Raw genomic sequence first — 23,854 nt, 5'->3', positions numbered from 1 at the left:
AAAGGCAACAACATTCGCATTATAGGGGTCCCAGAAGGAGAAGAAAGAGAGAAAGAACCCGAGAAAATAGTTGAAGAGATTATAGTCAAAAACTTCCCTAACATGGGAAAGGAAATAGCCACCGAAGTCCAGGAAGCACACAGAGTCCCAGGCAGGATAAAACCAAGGAGAAACATGCCAAGACACATAGGAATCAAATTGATGAAAATTAAAAACAAAGAAAAATTACTGAAAGCAACAAGGGAAAAATGACAATAACATACAAGGGAACTCCCATAAGGTTAACAGCTGATTTCTCAGCAGAAACTCTACAAGGCAGAAGGGAGTGGCATGATATATTTAAAGTGATGACAGCGAAGAACCTACAACCAATATTACACTAACCGGCATGGATCTCATTCAGATTCAACAGAGAAATCAAAAGCTTTACAGACAAGCAAAAGCTAAGAGAATTCAGCACCACCAAAACAGCTCTACAACAAATGCTAAAGGAACTTCTCTAAGTGGGAAACACAAGAGAAGAAAAGGACCTACAAAAACAAACCCAAAACAATTAAGAAAATGGTCATAGGAACATACATATCAATAATTACCTTAAATGTGAATGGATTAAATGCTCCAACCAAAAGACACAGGCTTGCTGAATGGATACAAAAACATGACCCATATATATGCTGTCTACAAGAGACCCACTTCAGACCTAGGGACACATACAGACTGGAAGTGAGGGGATGGAAAAATATATTCCATGCAAATGGAAATCAAAAGAAAGCTGGAGTAGCAATACTCATGTCAGACAAAATAGACTATAAAATAAAGAATATTACAAGAGACAAGGAAGGACACTACATAATGATCAAAGGATCAGTCCAAGAAAAAGATATAACAATTATCAATATATAGGCACCCAACTTAGGAGCACCTCAATACATAAGGCAACTGCTAACACTTATAGAAGAGGAAATCGACAGTAACACAGTAATAGCAAGGGACTTTAACACCTCACTTACACGAAAGGACAGATCATCTAAACAGAAAATTAATAAGGAAACACAAGCTTTAAAAACACAATAGACCAAATAGATTTAATTGATATTTATAGGACAGTCCATCCAAAAACTTCAGATTACGCTTTCTTCTCAAGTGCAAACGGAAATTCTCCAGGATAGATCACATCTTTGGTCACAAATCAAGCCTCAGTAAATTTAGGAAAATTGAAATCATATCAAGCATCTTTTCTGACCACAATGCTATGAGATTAGAAATCAATTACAGGGAAAAAAAGTAAAAAACACAAATATATGGAGGCTAAACAATACGTTACTAAATAACCAACAGATCACTGAAGAAATCAAAGAAGAAATCAAAATATACCTAGAGACAAATGACAATGAAAATAGGACAATCCAAAACCTATGGGATTCAGCAAAAGCAGTTCTAAGAGGGAAGTTTATAGCAATACAATCCTACCTCAAGAAACAAGAAAAATCTCAAATAAACAATCTAACCTTACACCTAAAGGAACTAGAGAAAGAAGAACAAACAAAACCCAAAGTTAGTAGAAGGAAAGAAATCATAAAGATCAGAGCAGAAATAAATGAAATAGAAACAAAGAAAACAATAGCAAAGATTAATAAAACTAAAAGCTGCTTCTTTGAGAAGATAAACAAAATTGATAAACCATTAGCCAGACTCATCAAGAAAAAGAGGGAGAGGACTAACATCAATAAAATTAGAAATGAAAAAGAAGACATTACAACAGACACCGCAGAAATGCAAAGCATCCTAAGAGACTGCTACAGGCAACTCTATGTCAATAAAATGGACAACCTGGAAGAAATGGACAAATTCTTAGAAAGGTGTAACCTTCCAAGACTGAACCAGGAAGAAATAGAAAATATGAACAGACCAATCACAAGTAATGAAATTGAAACTGTGATTAAAAATCTTCCAACAAACAGAAGTCCAGGACCAGATGGTTTCACAGGTGAATTCTATCAAACGTTTAGAGAAGAGCTAACACCTATCCTTCTCAAACTCTTCCAAAAAACTGCAGAGGAAGGAACACTCCCAAACTCATTCTACGAGGCCACTACCACTCTGATACCAAAACCAGACAAAGATGTCACAAAAAAAGAAAGTTACAGACCATTATCACTGATGAATATAGATGCAAAAACCCTCAACAAAATACTAGCAAACAGAATCCAACAACACATTAAAAGGATCATACACCATGATGAAGTGGGATTTATCCCAGGGATGCAAGGATTCTTCAATATATGCAAATCAATCAGTGTGATACACCATATTAACAAATTGAAGAATAAAAACCATACGATCATCTCATTAGATGCAGAAGAAGCTTTTGACAAAATTCAACACCCATTTATGATAAAAACTCTCCAGAAAGTGGGCATAGAGGGAACCTACCTCAACATAATAAAGGCCATATATGCCAAACCCACAGCAAACATCATTCTCAATGGTGAAAAACTGAAAGCATTTCCTCTAAGATCAGGAACAAGACAAGGATGTCGACTCTCGCCAGTATTATTCAACATAGTTTTGGAAGTCCTAGCCACGGCAATCAGAGAAGACAAAGAAATAAAAGGATTACAAATTGGAAAAGAAGAAGTAAAACTGTAACTGTTTGCAGATTACATGATATTGTACATAGAGACTCCTAAAAATGCCACCAGAAAACTACTAGAGCTAATCAATGAATTTGGTAAAGTAGCAGGATACAAAATTAATGCACAGAAATCTCTTGCATTCCTATACACTAATGATGAAAAATCTGAAAGAGAAATTAAGGAAACACTCCCATTTACCACTGCAACAAAAAGAATAAAACACCTAGGAATAAACCTACCTAAGGAGACAAAAGACCTGTATGCAGAAAACTATAAGACAATGATGAAAGAAATTAAAGATGATACAAACAGATGGAGAGATATACCATGTTCTTGGATTGGAAGAATCAACATTGTGAAAATGACTATACTACCCAAAGCAATCTACAGATTCAATGCAATCCCTATCAAACTACCAATGGCATTTTTCACAGAAATAGAACAAGAAATTTCACAGTTTGTATGGAAACACAAAAGACCCCGAATAGCCAAAGCAATCTTGAGAAAGAAAAACGGAGCTGGAGGAATCAGGCTCCCAGATTTCAGACTCCACTACAAAGCTACAGTAATCAAGACAGTATGGTACTGGCATAAAAACAGAAATATAGATCAATGGAACAGAACAGAAAGCCCAGAGATAAACCCACGCACATATGGTCACCTTATTTTTGATAAAGGAGGCAAGAATATACATGGAGAAAAGACAGCCTCTTTAATAAGTGGTGCTGCGAAAACTGGACAGCTACATGTAAAAGAAAGAAATTAGAACAATCCCTAACACGATTCACAAAAAATAAACTCAGAATGGATTAGAGACCTAAATGTAAGAGTGGACACTATAAAACTCGTAGAGGACAACATAGGAAGAACACTCTTTGACATAAATCACAGCAAGATCTTTTTTGATCCACCTCCTAGAGTAATGGAAATAAAAACAAAAGTAAACAAATGGGACCTAAGGAAACTTGAAAGCTTTTGCAAAGCAAAGGAAACTATAAACAAGATGAAGAGACAACCCTCAGACCGGGAGAAAATATTTGCAAACGAATCAACAGACAAAGGATTAATCTCCAAAATATATAAACAGCTCATGCAGCTCAATATTAAAAAAAACAAACAATCCAATCAAAAAATGGTCAGGGGCTTCCCTGGTGGCACAGTGGTTAAGAATCCACCTGCCAATGCGGGGGAGACAGTTTCAAGCCCTGGTCTGGGAAGATCCCACGTGTCGCAGAGCAAATAAGCCGGTGCGCCACAACTACTGAGTCTGCGCTCTAGACCCCACGAGCCACAACTACGGAAGCCCGGAAGCCCATGCACCTAGAGCCCGTGCTCCGCAACAAGAGAAGCCACCGCAGTGGAAGCCGGCGCACCGCAACAAAGAGTAGTCCCGGCTCCCTGCTAGAGAAAGCCCGGTGCAGCAACGAAGACCCAACATAGCCATAAATAAATAAATAAATAAACGTTCTTTAAAAAAGAAAAAAATGGTCAGAAGACCTAAATACACATTTCTCCGAAGAAAACATACAGATGGCCAAGAAGCACATGAACAGCTGCTCAACATCACTAATTATTAGAGAAACACAAATCAAAACTACAATGGAGTTGTATGGAGTTTCCTACAATATGGAGTTTCCTTAAAAAACTAAAAATAGAATTACCATATGACCCAGCAATCCCACTACTGGGCACATACCCAGAGAAAACCATAATTCAGAAAGACATATGCACCCCAATGTTCATTGCAGCACTATTTACAATAGCCAGGTCATGGAAGCAACCTAAATGCCCATCGACAGACGAATGGATAAAGAAGATGTGGTACATATATACAATGGAATATTACTCAGCCACAAAAAGGAACGAAATTGGGTCATTTGTGGAGACGTGGATGGATCTAGAGACTGTCATACAGAGTGAAGTAAGTCAGAAAGAGAAAAACAAATATCGTATATTAACACATATATGTGGAACCTAGAAAAATGGTACAGATGAACTGGTTTGCAGGGCAGAAATAGAGACACAGATGTAGAGGAGGAACGTATGGACACCAAGGGGGAAAGTGGTGGGTGTGTGTGTGTGTGATGAATTGGGAGATTGGGATTGACATGCATACACTAATATGTATAAAATGGATAAGTAATAAGAACCTGCTGTATATAAAAAAAAAAGAATAGATGAATTTGCAGCAATGGAAAGAGTAGGAGCAAAGCCAGAAAGAAAAGCAAGAGTTGCAACAATGGTGAAAATGATATTCCAGTAAATGTTATCTAAGCCAGTCCTGCCATGAAGGAGGGCAGGCAGAGATAGACAGAGATCAACTTCATGCTTGGTTAATTTGCCTGTAAGGATGTGAAAACTATATTAGACCTTCTTCCTTTGTGGGGAAGGAAACAGATTCTTCCTGGAGTTTTATTCAGAAAACAGTCTGATTCTTGCCACCAGGAATGGACTGGGTTTAGGATTGACAGCTAAAGTAATGCTGGGGGCTTCCCTGGTGGTGCAGTGGTTAAGAATCCGCCTGCCAATGCAGGGGACACGGGTTCGAGCCCTGGTCCGGGAGGATCCCACATGCCTCGGTGCAACTAAGCCCGTGCGTCACAACTACTGAGCCTGCACTCTAGAGCCCACGAGCCACAACTACTGAAGCCCGTGGGCCTAGAGCCCGTGCTCTACAATAAGAGAAGCCACCACACTGAGAAGTCCGTGCACTGCAACGAAGAGTAGCCCCCCCTCACTGCAACTAGAGAAACATGCGCAGCAGTGAAGACCCAATACAGCCAAAATAAATAAATAAATAAAAATTTAATATCTACTTCTAGATACAAGACATGACATAATATATGAACTAATACCTATTGTCTGCAGATTACTGATGCTCACACATCCTTCACTGTGGAATGGTCCTCTCTCCCTCTGGATAGACTGTCCTGTACTATTGGGATGGTATAGAAAGCAGAGGCCCTATTCAGACCAGTCACACACATCAGTCCACTTTTTTAAGTTCTTTTTTTTTTTTTTTTTTTTTTTTGAATGCATGGCATGTGGGATCTTATTCCCCTGACCAGCGATCGAACCTGTGGCTCCTGCATTGGAAGCATGGAGACTTAACTACTGGATCACCAGGGAAGTCCCAGTCCACTTTTTTATCCTATGCATTTTAGTGCTGTAAAATTCCCTCTCCGCACTGCTTGAGCTGTGTCTCATAAATTTTGACATACCTTCCTTTTCATTGTTAGATGGGTTTTTATTTCCTTGTGATTGCTTCTTTGACAAGTAGATTATGTAGAAGTGTGTTGCACAGTTTCCCAGTGTTTTGGGAATCTTCCTGTGTTCCTTCTATTACTGATTTCTAGTTTCATCCCACTGTGATGGAGAAAACACCTTGTATGTTTTCAATTGAGGATTGTTTCGTGGTTCAGGGAATGGTCTATCTCTGTATGCATTCCATGCCACTTGAAAAGAATGTGCATTCTGCTACGGTTGCATGGAGTGGTCTACAAACGTCAACTAAACCCTGTCGTCTGATGTGCTGTTGAGTTCTTCTATGGTGTTTCTGAATTTCTGCCTAGGTGGTCTCTCAATTGTCAAGAGAGGGGTTTTGAAGTCTTGAACTATAATTACAGATTTGTCTATTTCTCTTCTTAGTTCTATCAGTTTCTGCTTCACACATTTTGCAGCTCTGCTACTCAGTGCATACACACTCAGGATTGCTCTTTTTCTTGATGGGTTGACCCGTCTATTATAACAAAATGACAATTCCTGTCTCTGATAATTTTCTATCCTCTAAAGTCTACTTTATCTGACGTTTACATAGCCACTCCTGCTTTCTTTTGATGTTTGCATAATATTTTTTCCATTCTTTTACTTTTATCCTGCCTATATCTTTGTATTTGAAGTGAGTTTCTTAGTTGGGTCATGTTTTTTAATCCACTCTGACAATCTGTTTTAACTGGTAGTCTTAGACCATTGCATTTAATTGAATTAGTGACATACTAGGGCTAAAGTCTGCCACGTTATTATTTTATTTTTTTCTGTTTGTTCTGTTTTATTTTCTTTTTCCTGTTCCTGGGAGTTACTTGAACATTTTTTTAAATTCCATTTTTATTTATCTATCATTTTTGTTGTTTTTTTTTTTGTTTTGTTTTGTTTTTTTTGCGGGCCTCTCACTGTTGTGGCCTCCCCCGTTGCGGAGCACAGGCTCCGGACGCGCAGGCTCCGGACGCGCAGGCTCAGCGGCCATGGCTCACGGGCCCAGCCGCTCCGCGGCATATGGGATCCTCCCAGACCGGGGCACGAACCCGTATCCCCTGCATCGGCAGGCGGACTCTCAACCACTTGCGCCACCAGGGAGGCCCTATCTATCATTTTTGAGGGCATCTTTTTGTATAGTTTTTTAGTGCTTGCTCTATGTATTACATTATACATATACAATTAGTCAACAGGTATTGTCATTTTACCAGTTCAAGTGAAGTATACAAACCTTACCTTCTTTGCACCTCTTTACCCTTCCTTGATTATAATACAATTTTCTTAAGTACTTCCTCTACATACTTTTAGAACCTCATCTGATATTGTGCTTCAATCATGACATAATGTAGAAAATTCACGAGGAGAAGCAAAACGTATTATATTTACTCATATTTTTGCTCTCTCCATGTTCTTTCTTCCTTCCTGATGTTCTAAACTTCCTTCTTCTTTCATCATTTCCTTTCTGTTTAGAGAACTTCCTTTAGCCATACTTTTAGGGAAGGCCTGCTGGTGACAAATTCTCTTAATTCCCCTTTCATTTGTGAAGGATATTTTCTCTAATGGAATCCTAGGTTCTTTTTTTTTCAGCACTTGAAAAATATTGTGCCACTTCCCTTGGACCTCCATGGGCTGATGAGAAATCTGGTGTCATTCTAATTGCTTTTTCCTCTATAGGTATAATGTTGCATTTCTCTGGCTGCTTTCAAGATTTTTCTTGTCTTTCTTCCCCAGAAATTTAATTTCGATGTGTCTTGGCCCAGATTTCATGGCAGGGGTGGCCTTGTTACCACTGGACTACAAGTCCTGAGTCTTCTCTAGGCCTCTTCTGACACAACCCCAATGGGGAGGGAGAGGAATGCCTTATTACTGTCGGGGGTGGGAGGAGGCCAGGCTCCCCACATGGTCTCCACTGACATTGGCCTCAGATCGGGGGTAAGAGTGAGGCCACAATGTAAAATCAAATTAAAACCACAATGAGATACCACACAAACCAGTTAGAATGGCTATTATTAAAAAGACAGATGATATCAAGTTTGGGTGAGAATAGTGAACAACTGAAACTCTCACACACAGTTGGTAGGAACATAAAATTGTACAAGTTCAAAACTAGTGGCTAATGTCTTAAAAAGTTAAACATACACCTACCAGATGATCCATCCAACCTATTCCAGGTCCCCAAGAGAAACAAACGTATAAATCCATACAAAATACTAATTCAGCAATTAAAAGAAGTAAACTAGTGATACAACTAGTGCAACATGGGCGAATTGCAAAATAATGATGTCAAGTACAAAATGATATGCACCTTCCCCCAATAAAGGAGCATAGAGTATGATTCTATTTATATAAAACTCTAGAAATGGAAAACCAACCTTAGTGACAAAAAGGAGATCAGTGGTTGCCTGGGGATGTGGAAGAAGTAAAGAAGGGTAGGAGGGAGGTATTACAAAGAGGCATTCCAGACAGCAGGAAGGAGGGCAGGCATATGAGAAGATGTCCCAGCTGAGTCCATGTATTTTAGGTACCTTCCAGGAAACTGCAAACATTTTCACTACATATCATTGACTCTATGACACTTGATCATACGTAGGTGCAAAGGAGATGCCACCACTCATAAACAAACAGAAACAGTATCTCTGCCTCAACACCCTTTCTTGTGTTCCAGCACTCTTATGCATTTATTTTGTAAATATTTTTGCTGATATTTCAATAAAATTTTGAGAGGGAGTAGAGGAAAATACATACGCTTAATTAACCAGAATTGTAAATTTTCTTTACTCAGAATTTTAGTTTATTATTCATTGGTTGCCATGTATAAATCACTGATAACAATTCTTAACTACACTCACATAATTTAATGTTTAAAGAAACCCAATGGATGAATTATTTTGTAAATGCTCATTTCCTAGATAGCCTTTTCTATTTTTAATATTTTTTAAATTTTGAAATAATTTTAAACTTACAGAAAAAGTATGTGAACAACACAGAGAACTCCATATACCCTTCACCTAGAGACCCCATTCAAGTTTCACCAACTTTCCCCAAAATATCCTTCATAGCAAAAGTATCAACTCTAGAACCATATTTTGCACTTACTTGTCACATCTCTTCAGTCTGAGACCTCCCTTGACCTTCATGATCTTAACATTTTTTAAGACTCAAGATAAGCAGGATTTCCCCATCAAGCTTATCAGATATTTTCCCATTATTCAATTCAAGTCATGCATGATGGGCAGGAATATTACAGAAGCGATGCCATGTTGTTTTAAATGCATCCTAACAGGGGGCACAACACTTGAGTAAAGTAGCATCTGCCAGGTTTCTTCACTACAGAGTTACTTTTTTCCCTTTATAATTAACATCTATTTTGTGGAAAGATACTAGAGATTATGTAACATCTCATTCCTCATCCAACTTTCACCCATTAGTTCTAGCATTGATTAATGTTTCTTGCCCGAATTATTACTAAGATGGTTGCCAAGTAGTGATTTTCTAATTCCATCATCCCTTCCAGTTTTATTAATTGGCATTGTACTTATAAGGTAAAGCTTTCTCTTCTCCCTATAAATTGAACACATCCATGTATCCCATGAATGTGTGGAATAAAATATTCCTATTTTATACAGTAAGATAATGTTACTATCATTCTTTATCTTGCTTCTTAAATTGTCCCAGATTTAGTTAATAGGAGCCTCTTCAAGCTGGCTTCTATGTCCTTTGGACATGTTCCTATCATTCTTTGACCACTTCCTTACTTTTTAGCGTAATAAGACGTTCCAGGTTCATCTTGTATTTCCCAGTGCCAAGCCTTGAATTAACCATTTCTCCAAGGATACCTGGTTCCACTTAATGGGGAATATCGTTTAGAACACAAAATCTGGTTGCTACGGTTGACCATGCATTTGATGAGTCCACCCCATAACATACATGTCAAATCAGTTAACACAAATTTAGACTATGTGAGTAGAGGTACTTTGAACTAAACACAGAAGGCTGTAAAGTGATTCCATTCTACTTGGAGTGGGTCAGACCACATTTGGGAAAATGCAGTGAATTTAGTTTGCCACATCTTCAATAGACAGAGATTTAAAAATTCTATGGAGATTGTATGAAGACTGCATTATTCTGTTTTTTAAAAATTATAGTATAGTTGATTTATAATGTGTTAGTTTCAGGTATAGAGCAAAGTGATTCATATATATTTATCAAGATATAATCTTTTTCAGATTCTTTTCCATTATGGGTTATTATAAGATATTAAGTATAGCTCCCTGTGGTATAACTTGTCGTTTATCTATTTTATATATAGTGGTGTGTATCTGTCAATCCCAAACTCCTAACTTATCCCTCCCTCTCCCCCTTTCCCCTTTGGTAACCATAAATTTGTTTTCTATGTCTGTGGGTCTGTTTCTGTTTTGTAAATAAGTTCACTTGTATCCATTTTTAGATTCCACATATAAGTGATATCATATGGTGCAGGATTTCCCACTCTTGTGAGTGTGACTAGGCCCGAACCAAGACATATGGCTGCCCTGAGCACCATTCCAACCCATAATTTTCAAATAATTATTCTATTTAACAAGATGAGAGAAACTGAAAATTGTATACTTCTTTGTATTAAAAATAATGAATTTATTGCAACGTTTCACATCATATAACCTCTTGGGAATTAAGTTAAACTGCTTACAATATAAACAAAGTAGATGGCTTGATCCTAATAAGCAACAGAATTTCTGATCACCAAGTTGTTTGACTGTTAGGTGCCTAGCCCTAGGCTTTGAGATCAGTCTTATGTTTGCCCCATGCATCTTACCTATGTATGTTGCAAAAATATTCTACTTTGGTGGGAGCCAAACCATTTCACATCTTGCCAGTTAAGTGAGGAGCTATGTGTGAAATCTATATTAAGATTATAGTTCTAACTTATTGTAGCAACATCAAGCATTCCTTATAGATTGATGCCAGACTGCTGACTACTTGCCTGCCCTGAGCAAGCCAATGAGAGCACTAAAAGTATTATATCTTACAAACATTTCAAAGAGTTTGTGGAATCTAAGTCATTATTACCATTTTCACCTTATAGCTTCACAGTATTTAATTAAAATATCATTACCCAAGACTCTAATGCAACGATTTCTAGGCATGGTTTTGTAATGCCTCAAAATATTTTCAAACATAGTTAAAGGTAGTATAAATGTATACTTCTAAATCACCTGGAAACAAGATTAATTTCACTCTAAAGTAGTTTTTGAAACACTATATTGTGTGCGGCACTTCGATAAGCTTCTCAAATGATAAAATATTAGAAATAAATAAACTAAGTAAGAAATAAACTAAACTAAGTAAACTGTACAGGTTTTAAAAAAATGAGATATAAGTATTCTCAATACTACTATATGTTACCTTTGCTACTGTTTTAAATAACATTCACGTGCTCTCTTGAAAGTGCCTCGCTTCGGTGAGTTTTCTTACAAGAGACCTAGCCAACAAAATCTGTAAAGGGAACATATTGTCAGGTCTTATATATTTTCAAAACTAAAGTAAAGCTGTATCACTAATGCTAGTGCCTCAGCACGAAAAAAAATCCCCACAAAGCACAGATAATAAAACTTGGTATCACCTATTTCAATCTGTAATTGGTAAATGGAAATTTTAGCTTATGTCACTGTTTCTTACAATGTGGCCCAGGAATTAAATATGTGACCATCATCTGTGTTACTTCTTACTAAATTCAGGTTCCTAGGCTCCTCTTCTGATCTCCTGAAGCAATTTTGATGAGAACTATTAACCAAAGGCCGGGAGCTTTGAGGAGAATGATAGATCAATGTGTCCATTTTACACTAGTTCCACTGGTTTTCAAGTATGAGGAGACTTTCCCCTTTTGTAAAGTACTTGTAATTCTACTCCCAAAACGAAGCTCTCTCGTGATCAAAACTGTTGCATAAGGACTTGATTTCAGTAGAAGAGAACTTATCCATTTTCTCCCTTTAACTATTTAAAGTGCACATCAACCCTTAAAAATTAACTACTCATCACTGCAATCCAAGCTAATGGGGATGTATGTAATGTTACCCCCAAAAATGAATAAAATACAAAGCATATACTTTTGTCCTTGTTTGTTTTTTAGTGAGGAGGTCTAATGATTTTATGAAACCATTCTGCCATCCCTTAAGATTCAGCAGTGGAACTGGCTAGTGAGCATTTGAAAAAGTGAGCATTTAAAACCAAGTTGGATTTATTTCCTAATTATGTATATAGAAAGTTTACATACATTCCAAACTCTATTACTGTCACTTGGAGAGAATCTTGGGAATTATAAAAGTCAGCAAATGAGAATAGCATCTATTAAAAACAATTTATTCTCCCTAGGAAAATGTACTTATATTCTAGAGAAGAAACCCTCTAAATGTATTTATTTTATGTTTCTTTGGATACAATTAACACACTGTGCCACAGAGGGTTATTATATTTCTCCTTTAAATACAGTGTATAGTCTCTAATCTTTACACTAGAGGCAAAGAAAGGAATTCTAGTAGCTCCAGCAATTCTACTCTGCTTTTGTATATGCACTCCCTTTGCTAACACTTTTCGCAAAAACAAGAATCAAGACATATATTGTAGGACTTTATGACTATACAACAACGATTCTCAGTTGAAATAATGGTCATATCTCTCAAGACAGTACATGGTTAACTTAAAAGTTGGTCAGAAAAACAAGGGATTTGCAAATCTTGGTTATGTGAAACCCGTTACGATCACACCCTTGTCCGCTCCCTTTTTGTGCTGGGACATTAATTCGCAGTCTTATTTTCTCTGCAGTTATCATTCTCCTCTCTTCAGTCCTGGAGAAGGTGTTCCATCCTCTGCTATCTCTTTCCTCCTGCCGCGTTTCAGCCTTAAGACACCGCGGTCATGTAAACCCCCAAGTATGACCACAACGGGTTTTTTTTTGGGGGGGGGCGGGGATCTCGACCCTCCCACGTCTTCTCGCAGCGGGTCCGTGCCCAGCTGGACGGTTGGACCGTAAAGGAGGGTACCGTGGGCGTCCCTCCCCGCTGGCCTCTGCAGCTGCCCCGCGCCCTGGCAACCGGAGGGACGCTTTGCCGGTGCCTGGTTTCAGTCCCCCGTTCTCATTTTCTCCTGTTCTCCCGCTTTTCCATTCTCCTACTGTATTTTTGTCGTCAATTCTTTGATGGCGAGAGAAAACAGCTCAGAGCTGTCTCCTTCCCATAAATACGCGTGTGCTTTTCGCGAACCTTTCTCTGCCCCCTCTCTCCCCCTAACACAGGTAGGGGGGCCGCAAGGCAAAGGATTCTCCTTTCATCCAGAGACCAATGCCAGCGCCTCAGCTTGACAATTTCATTCCACACGCCCGCACCTACCGAAGCCTACTTCCTACCAGTTCAATTTTCTCCCAGGTAACCTTATTCCATCCCATTGCTGAGCACTTCCTCCACCTTTTACGGGTTCTACTACTGCCTACATTTGCGGGAAAACGCGCAAGACAGTGTGAATTCCAGGAAGAAAGTGAGCGTGTGTAAGGCTGAGTGTGTGCATCCGTCTGTCTCAGCCTGTCCGGGCCCCGTGCATGTGGTTACAAGGTGCAGGACAGTCAGACACCTCAAACTTGCCCTGCCAGGATACGGCTTGTCCCTCCAGAGCTTACCTGTCCGCGCCCAGGTAACCGAAGAAGCGCCCGCGCGGCCGCGTTCCAGGACACCTGGCCCGGCCAGAGAGAGAGAACTGGGGCCACAGGGGCGCCCCTCCCGCGCATCTCTTCTGTCTCCCTCCTTCCCTCCGGGGTGTCCTGAGCCCCCCAAAGACAAACGGGACCGCCCGCACCCGCAGCGCCTTACCTCAAACAGGGGACCGATCTTGTTCTTCTCCAGGTAAGCCTGGATCCGGGATTGCTGATGAGAGGCCATGGAGAGACCGATGGGCCGCAGAGAGCGCGGGAGACCGCGCGGCTGTGCGCCTCTGCCCGGGGACACCCCTGCTTTCCCCTGGACCGGGGCCGGGACAGGAGCTCGGGAGCCCGGGCTCCCCCGGCGCGGCGCGGCGCGGCGAGCTCGGCTCCCGGCGCGGACGTGGGCTGGAGCCGCGAGCGCGTGGGGCGCCAAGAGCCGGAAGCCGGGGCGCGGCGCCGCCAACTCAGACAACTCGGAGGCGAGGGGAGCACTCATTCATCGCGCTCTCCTCCTCCCCCAGCCCCACGGCTCTCCGCCGCGCCCGCGCGGGGGCACCTGGAGCAGAGGTTCCAGGTTCCTTTCTCTCCTGGCTGCAGCGGCGGGAATCAGGGGGCGGGAGGCGAGCCGGGAGGCGCGGCTCTGCCTAGAGCGGCGCCGGGGGGCGCCCTCGGGCGGGCCGGGGCCGCGAAGCTCGAACTCGCGGGGAGCGTGCGTGTGCGTGCGTGTCCGCGCCGACGGTGGGTGCCCGCTCTCCCAGGTTACGGGAACACCCGCCCGGGCTTCTCCCCAGTCTCTGCTCGCCCTGCCCGCTGCTCCCTAGCGACAGCGCCGCTCCGAAAGCCAATGGTGAAGGTGCTTCTTTCAAAGTGCACGTAAATCTGGCGCTTGTTGGCTACTCCTTGGCAGCTACAAAGGCAGTTCGAAAGGGGGTCGTCCCCACCGCCCCTTCTGAGCCTCTCCTCGCACCTCCTGCGCTGCCCCCGTTAGCTCAGGGTCAGAGATGGGGAGAGTTGTGAGAAGGTGCTTGAGTCTGAGGGTCTGCCACGAACATGAAGTTGCCTTCCTTCAGGCGGTCTGGCTTGGCTTGGAGCAAGTCGACGGGCTGAGAATTCAGCTGGAAACTCCCAAGGTGCAGACGCCCAGAGGCTGGGGCAAACCTTTAGCTTTTGACAGGAAGAAGAGATGGAAGCGAGCCAGCCCTCCCTCCCAGTTTGCCTTCCTAATCCTCGTATAATTATGTGGATTACAACCCACACATAATTGTGGCTATATATCTATAGCTACATCTCAAATACTACGCTATGCACTTAACGATGTTTCCTATAGATGCTTCCTGAGCTCCTCAAATTTAGCCAGTAACTTTTATTATGCAGCAGTTTCCGAGGGAAGATCTCCAGACAGCAGAGGTTCCTTCACAAGCTCTTTCTTGTGGAAAAACAAAAAACAACAACAAAAAAAAACCAATCATTGAGGCCTCCAATGACGAGTTCCCTGTCTCCTAACCATGATGTGTTATCAAAATAAAAAGATTTATATTAGTAAACATGAAAGTTAGAATGAAGGGAGCAGTTATCCTAAAGCAGACTGCAACAGTGTAGATTTCCTTTTCTTTCGCCACTTTCTGGATTTCTGTAATTCATAATATCTTTATTGGTGTCAGTGTTTTTTTTCCTTTTTTTGATATATTTATTTATTTATTTATCTTGGCTGCATTGGGTCTTCATTGCTGTGCACAGGCTTTCTCTAGTTGTGGCGAGCGGGGGCTACTCTTCGTTGTAGGTTTCGGAGCACAGGCTCTAGGCGCGCACCCTAGAGCGCAGGCTCAGTAGTTGTGGCGCATGGGCTTAGCTGCTCCGCGGCATGTGGAACCTTCCCGGCCCAGGGCTCAAACCCGTGTCCCCTGCATTGGCAGGCGGATTCTTAACCACTGCGCCACCAGCGAAGTCCCAGTGTTTTTTTCATCTGTATTTTAAATGAACTACTTAAGTAGAAACATGCACTAGTTAAGAATGGAATATCCCCAAAAGTACTGTTAATTCTATTTAATAATTCAGATTATTATTCTGCCAGAATACCTAAGAGCATAACCATCACTGATAACCTGAAATAGACATGATTTGGATTGGAAAGATGCCCAAGGTAATACTTTTACAATCAGACTCAGGTGATCTGCCCAGGGAGAGCTAAATTGAATAGCAGTGAGGTGCCCAGGGTTCTCACATATTTTCCGTTGTGGATCAAAGGCATACTTACTTATATATTTTTAATGTGTTCAGGAGACATTAAATATATAGAGTGAATATCAACATTTTTATTTGCTATTAGGTATGGTACACAGCCATCTATGACTCAGCTAAAAAGACAGGCATTTTTGACACCACACATAGCACTGGAAAATCAGAACAGTACCTTATTCTAAGAGAACTGAGGAAGATGCTTCTTTAAATCAGACTATTAACCTACTTATTAAGCCTTCACCATACTCAGAGCACTGCATCTAGGGCCTTGAATGGAAAAGACAAAGCTTTGCTGGCAAAATACTTAAGCAGTAAAGGGAAGATCATGAAGATATATACATTTATGTATATATGTATATCAAAACACTGGACATCCCCAAATTACATTTTTTAAATTTAGGAAATATTTCAGAAGTTTTTCAAGGCCTACCTTAAATATCATCTCCTCCACAAAGCATTTCTTGGTTCTTTCCATTTATCCCCAAACCTGACTTCATTACTAAAATATTTATTGCACAGACTCTCCATGGCAGACATTACGTTAGGAGTGACGATTCAAAGTTGAAGAAGGGCCTTGTCTTTGTTCTCAGGTGTTCAGTCTTTTTGAGGCAATTGGCATATACATGATTAATGACATTATAATGCATGGTGGTAACACAGATAAATAAAACATGCTGTGTGCATACCGAAGGATGAAAAAATGACCTGTGCCCGGATCATCAAGGAACACTCCATAAAGGAGATTGTGTTTGAGCAAACTGTCAAAGGAAGAGTAAAATGTTAAAGTTTTCCAGATAGCATTGGTGGAGTGAGGATGGGGATAACGTTGCAGGCTTCGGCATTAAAAAAAAAAAAAAGCATATGCAAAGGCACAGAGGCACAAAACAGCCTGGTGATTAGAGAAACATAGGGTGGATATGGAGGAAGATTGGCATGTGAGGTTAAAAATGTAAGCAGAGTTCAGCTCATTAAAGGTCTTACTTGCTAAGAAATACAGGCTTGCATCTTCTGGGTGATAAGAAGTGACTAAAGAGTTTTGTGCAGAGGAGTGTTATGGTCAGGTAAAAGTTTTAGAAAGATTGCTTTGGTTACAACATGCATAATAGATTGAAAAAGAATGATACGGGGAGAGCAAAACTAATTTAGGGTACAGAATCCACAAGCAAATCATGAGGGCCAGCCTTCAGACTGGGGATAAAAGGATGGAGAGGATGGGAAATATCCAAGGAACATTTAAAGACTAATTTGTTGATTACCTTTATGTAGGATGAAATTAGAAGAGGCAATCAAAGATGACCCTCTGACTTCTACAATGAAGCTAAAAGATTATAAATTATTTGCCCAAGTCCCCCAATGAATAATTGATTGGGCCAGGTTTTGATTCAGTATTTTCAAACTCAAGCTGAAGCTACTTCCATTTTTTACCCTGAATCCTGAAAATTAGTCAAGAATTTAGTTTCCAGATATCAGTATCCTTTGGTAGAAAGGGTTATGTCTCATGACCTGGCACATAGTAGGTACTCAATAAATAGCAGTTAAATGAATGAATTAAATTTTAGTAGCTCAATTCAATCCAGCTATGTTCTTTCAGGCTACACTTTGCCTCTGACATGTGGCATTTATGTTTTGTTTTCTTCCATTTAATTAACTGCATGCATATTTTAGTCTCTCTTAAATTGCAAACTCTCTAAAATCATGAACTGTATCTTAATAATTCTCTTGCACTTTACAGCATGCAACATAGTATATTTGCATACAGTGTTTTTCATAAACATATCTTTAATATCCTATTGCTATACATTTTGAGAATTTATTTCATTTAGTCTCTTTAAGATTGGCTGACAAAGAACCACTTTTTAAAAAATTCATTTATCTATTTATTTATTTTTGGCTGCGTTGGGTCTTCGTTGCTGCGCATGGGCTTTCTCTAGTCACGGCCAGCTGGGGAGGACTACTCTTCGTTGTGGTGCGCGGGCTTCTCATTGCGGTGGCTTCTTTTGTTGCAGAGCACGGGCTCTAGAGCGCAGGCTCAGCAGTTGTGGCGCCTGGGCTTAGTTGCTACACAGCATGTGAGATCTTCCCGGGCCAGGGCTCGAACCCATGTTCCCTGCATTGGCAGGCGGATTCTTAACCACTGCGCCACCAGGGAAGTCTGTAACCACTGTCTTGGATTGAATTTACCAGCATTCTTCTGCAAACATAGCATAGTACCTTTATGATCCTTTCCCTTTTTTTTGGCTTGAGCACAGCATGAAAAGGCCATTTTCAGTGAGACTGTCTTGACCTCATTGTGCTACAGAAGTGCCTATCAGCATAATTTACAAATATACAGAATCCAATTTATAGAATGTTCTAAAGCCCTTGTCTAACTCCACCTTGCACAGCTCCTGAAACAAATAATTTTTGATGAGAGACAAGAAAACAATGGTGAAGGCCAGTAGACCTAATTAGGAAGTATAAACAATGTAATCCCTTGAAATTAATTAAATACTGAAATAAGAAATAGAGAAGCTCTATACAGGTTCCTTGAATTTAGGCTGCTAGCCTGAAGCCTATTTGTCCCCTTCCTGTATCTCTCTCACCTTGCCACTTTTTTTTCTTTTTTTCTTTATTTTTTTGGCCATACCACACGGCTTGCAGGATCTTAGTCTCTGACCAGGGATCAAACCCATGCCCCTGGCAATGAGAACACCAAGTCCTAACCCCTGAATCGCCAGGGAATTCCCTCCCCTTGCCACTTTAAAACAGCCAGAGACTACTATTTTCTCAAAGAACTCAGTGTAACACCCAGGATTTTCATTTTTGTCCTATTAAGTGGAGAGGTGGCATCAGAGACTGAAATAAAGGGGGTTCTGGAAGAGATAAAGCAGACAAGCGGGGACATAGAAAAGTCCTGAATGAGGAACTTCCAAAATGTAATTTGATTTCAAAGTCAGAATTGTCAAAAAATTAATGATAATTATGGTTTAAACCACATAAAACTATTACATAGTGGGATTTCTATAGATGGAAACTTTTAAAATCTTTATTTATTTATTTATGGCTGTGTTGGGTCTTCATTTCTGTGTGAGGGCTTTCTCTAGTTGTGGCAAGTGGGGGCCACTCCTCATCGCGGTGCGCGGGCCTCTCACTATCACGGCCTCTCTTGTTGCGGAGCACAGGCTCCAGACGCGCAGGCTCAGTAATTGTGGCTCATAGGGCCAGCTGCTCCATGGCATGTGGGATCTTCCCAAACCAGGGCTCGAACCCGTGTGTCCTGCATTGGCAGGCAGACTCTCAACCACTGCACCACCAGGGAAGCCCCTATAGATGGAAACTTTCAAAATACATGTTTCAGGAAAGAATTCAAAAGATGCCTGGGTATGCTTTGATGCTAATGCAAGAATATTTATTACCACTTCACATAGTATGATATACCTTTAGTTATAAAGACTGATTTCCACATACTGTTAGATCTGTGATTAGCTTGAGGACCAATATCTGTGTTAGCATGTGTGAAGGATCATTTAGGTCTCCCCTGAATTTGATTCTCTCTTTAGTATCTCCTTAGGAAAATGTAGAGTGTTTTCTTGTGTACTCTTAGGTCGTGGTTCAAATCCAGCTGAAATGGGGAGGGGGTGGACACATTATTTGGGAGTCTACCAGCATTATCATTGAGAACACTGACCTCAGAGTTCTAGCCCAGGATAAAATCTAGGTGTTGCCATTTACTAGCTGTGTGATGTTCAGCAAGCTACTTAACCGCTCTATCCTCAGTATCCTCATGTGTAAACTGAAGGTAAATAGTACATAGTTCATCAGCTTATTATGAGGATTACACGAGCTAATGCAGGAAGCATGCATATGGGGCCAGGTACAGAGTAAAGATTCAATAAGGGGTAGTGCTAATATTGTCATATTGTCATCATGTCATCATCATTATCACCACCATCATTACCAAGTCCCTGAGATGTCGACTTACAAAATTCACATAAGCTGTATTAAACCAATAACCTGAAGAAGTCCTACATAGAAAGAATGTCTTGCAAATCAAAGCAGTAAGACAGGATATTATAGTCTCTTAATTAAAGGAAAAAGAAAGGTACTTCTAAATTCAAAAAGAGAGCTGTAAGGTGAGTATAGAGTATAATATAAAATGATCTACTCAATTATATTACTCTACATAAAGAAATTATTTATAAGGGAAGAAAGGTTTCCACAAGAAGCCTGGTAAAAGGAGAGGCAACAGGAACTTTTTGGTGATTATCCATACCTGTCGAGTAGGACAAAAAGCTACAGGACCCGGCACGTAAGAGTCACATCCCCTTGTTTTCAGATGAGGAAACTGAGACCCACAGAGGGTAAGCAACTTGTCCAAGGTCCCAGCTAGTTAGTAGCAAAGTCCGTATTTGAATGAGGGCAGCATTTTAAACCCCACTGTACTGCCTCTCAAGGCTCTACCAGTGTCACTTCCTTTGCTTCGAATTTGTTTGTACCAGGAGGTATCTGGGTGACTACTTTGACTTGCCTAGTATGTTTATATGGGGAAGGAGGTAACGTGGGTGGCAGATACCCATGTAATTTTCTGGCCTCATACTAAATGAAAACGTTGGCAAACTGGCTTATATGTGTCTCTTGAGAGTTTGAATAATGCTAATCAATCACATTGGGACTGATTCTAGCTGAACTGATAACATCGACTTACTGGACCTACTAAATTGAGAACTCAAATGATACTGCCAGCTTGTGAAATCCTTCATCCAGCCTTCTCAGGTGACATTTCTATCTCTTAAATTTCCACATTTAAATATTAGGTTTTAATATTTAACTTTTAATATATGGCGTTTATAAGCAACCACCATCTAAAATACTTTATGTCAATAACTTTTTATAACACTCATTTGCATTATATCATGAATCATTTAAAGTAAATCTACAGATATCAAACTGCAGATAGCTTTGATATTAATTACTAATAAACTGTTAACCCCGACATGCTTTTTACTTATAATTTCCAAAATGATACTGTCTTGATTCTTCATCCCAATAAGTGAGAGTCTTTGTTAAGAAAAACAGCTTAAACAATGAAAAATGCTACACAATACTATAACATGATACTGAATTTATTGAAAGGGAGGAGAAAATAAGAGCGACTAAACAAACAAAGGATGACTTGGAAAGGAAAACAATTCTACTTGGTGTGTACCCTGGGGAGAGTCAGGCACTCTGCCTAGGACAGGATGTGCTATTGCTCTAATCTAACTATCAAGGAATAAGTAACACGGGACCTATTTCTCAAACACACATCTCTGTAAATGCCAGCTAATGCTCAGCTATAATGCAGCACATCACAACCACTCCAGCACTAAAGGTTAAAGGTACATTTTAGCAGAATTAGTGGAACCACCATTGTCTAGAGGGGATTTAAATTAAAAAAAAAAAAAAAAAGGGATGACAGCTCTCTGCAAAAGCACTCTGGATGCTATGGTACCCAAAGTAGTCAGCAGATTCTCTCCTTCCAAAGCAAATGTTGGTCTATTTTCTGTGGATAATACCCATCCCTTTCCAACCCTCTGATGATTTTGGTCCTGAGAGTCAGAGAGGATTTCTTTTGTGATGTCTAAGGTTTGTGCGAAGCTTCCACAAACGTCAGAGAATCATACTGAATTATTATATATCTACCATGAAAGATTTCTGATGAGGTCATGAAGAACAGCAGTTAAACTTACTAACTTTACCTGGGAGGATTAGAAAACCAAAAATTAAATGAATGAATGAATGAATGAATGAATAGGTGGACAGATGGAAGAATAGAGGAAGGAAAGAAACAATGAATTAATTAAATGCTCATAATTCATTAGGTAACCATGAGGCATATTTAATAACCAGGTTCTCAGTCATTTATGTCTAAATCCCCCTTTTCATGCGTAATAAAGTTAGTTGATTTTGTTCAATACACAATTATTCTAAGTATTTATAAAGTATATAAATATATTTTCTCTTTTTCATTTCATTATCTCTAATAAAATGGCATTATGTAAAAACTTAAAGCAATGACAGTAAGGCTATTTTGGAATTTAAGCAGGGAACAAAGAAATATGGTCAACCTTTTATATTTCCTAATATTTAATTTCACAATAGTCTCCCTCCAGTGAAAAATTAAAATTAGGCACTGACTGGCACCTTATGAAATGAAATATGCAAGACTGAAGTTTTCGAATGTGTCTTGTCTGCTTCTAAGAGAAAACAAATGGTCTCTGTATCTGTTCAGTATTTGACCTGTTAGCTTAATTGTCTTTTGACATTTTTATTTCCCTTAGAGTGTACCTTTCTCAAAGGTAATTCAACGGGCTTTGGGGTCAAACCCGAGATTGAATTATGGGTCAGCTACACACACAGCTCCAACTGTGTGACCACGATCACCGATCATTATCACTGCATTTTACAGATGAGGGAACCGAGGCCCAGAGCAGTTCAATAACATACCCTACTAGTTGGTGAGAAAAACAAAATCCAAATCCAAGTCCATCTTATTCCGAAGCATGTGTCCTTTCATTTTATGACACAAGACAAATTTCTACTTCAATTGTTTTGAATACCCATCAACACCTCAATTACTTCCTTTTTTTTGGTACTATTTTTACTTTCAAAGCTATTTCTATTTAGAACAGTATTCAATCTCTTTCTCCCTTTTTGTTCTTCTCAGACAATAGCTGTAGGGCAATGTTTGGTTTCCTCTAGTTCACTCTTTCTTTGCTGCTTCTAAGGAAAAAAGACACAAGCTTTTATTTTAATACTTTACTACTAATCATAAGAGAGAAAGAAATCAGAGAAACACAGTCTAAAAAATAAAAATGTATTAAAAATCTTGCCACTTCTATTCAGGATTGTATTGGAGGTTCTAGCCAGCACAATTAGGCAAGAAAATGAAAAAAAAATAGAAATTATCCTGATTAGAAAGGGAGAAGTAAAACTATCTCTATTTGCAGATGACATAATCTTGTATATATAAAATCCTAAAGAATCCACTTAAAAAATATTATTGGAACTAGTAAATCAATTTATTAGCAAGGTTGCAAGACAGAAGATCAATATGCAAAAATCAATTGTATTCCTACACATTTTCAGTGAACAACCCAAAAAGGAAATCAACACAATCATATTTATAATAACATGAAAAATGTATATATTAGGAATATATTTAACAAAAGAAGTCATAAAACTCATATTCTGAAAACTATAAAACATTGCTGAAAGACATTAAAGAAAATCTAAATAAAATGAATACCCTGTATTCACAGATTGTTAAGATGGCAATACTCACCGTCTAATCTATGGATTCAACACAATTCCCATTGGAATTCCAACTGCCTTCTTTGTCAAGCTCATCCTAAGATCCATATGGAAATGCAAGAAACCCAGAATAACCAAAACGATCTTGAGAAAGAAGAGCAAAGTCCCACTTCCTTATTTCAAAACTTACTAAAAAGCTATGCAGTAATCAAAAGAGTGTGGTACTGGCATAAGAACAGGCATATATATCAATGGAATTGAATTCACAGTCCAGAAATAAAGCCTCACTTTTATGGTGAATTGATTTTAGGCAGAAGTGTCAAAGTAATTCAATATTTTCATCAAATGGTGTTGATCAATATTTTCATCAGATGGTGTTGGGACAACTGGCTATCCACATGCAAAAGAATGAAGCTGGACTTCTACCATACTATATACAAAAAAGAAACCCAAAATGAATCTCAAGGATAAGATCTAACACTATAAAATTTTATAAGAAAACAAAGTTGTTTGATGACATTGGATTAAGTAATACTTTCTTATATATGACATCAAATGCACAAAGAAAAAATAGATAGGACATCATCAAGGACAAGCACTTTTTTGATGCAAAGGACACCATCAAGAAAATTAAAAGACAACTCACAGAATGGGAGAAAATATTTTCAAATCATACTTCTGATAAGAGACATACCTAGAATATATGAATAACCCTTACAACTCAATAATAAAAATACCAAATAAACCAATTAAAAATGGGCAAAGGAGC

The 23,854-nt window shown here is 39.5% G+C and overlaps 1 protein-coding gene across 2 annotated transcripts in view; it reads right to left on the bottom strand.

Moving 5' to 3' along the window:
• Positions 1-14,071, bottom strand: part of LOC132500843 (uncharacterized protein C8orf34-like) — a 104,774-nt gene extending 90,703 nt beyond the window's left edge. For both annotated transcript variants that reach the window (XM_060116139.1, XM_060116140.1), the window contains exon 1: positions 13,745-14,071. In XM_060116139.1, the coding sequence (XP_059972122.1) occupies positions 13,745-14,071 (327 nt within the window). The remainder of the gene's footprint in view (positions 1-13,744) is intronic.
• Between the last annotated feature and the right edge of the window lie 9,783 nt (positions 14,072-23,854).

The sequence above is a fragment of the Mesoplodon densirostris genome, chromosome 13 (assembly GCF_025265405.1).
Source record: "Mesoplodon densirostris isolate mMesDen1 chromosome 13, mMesDen1 primary haplotype, whole genome shotgun sequence".
Taxonomy (NCBI): domain Eukaryota; kingdom Metazoa; phylum Chordata; class Mammalia; order Artiodactyla; family Ziphiidae; genus Mesoplodon; species Mesoplodon densirostris.
This window is presented reverse-complemented; position numbering and strand designations above follow the sequence as displayed.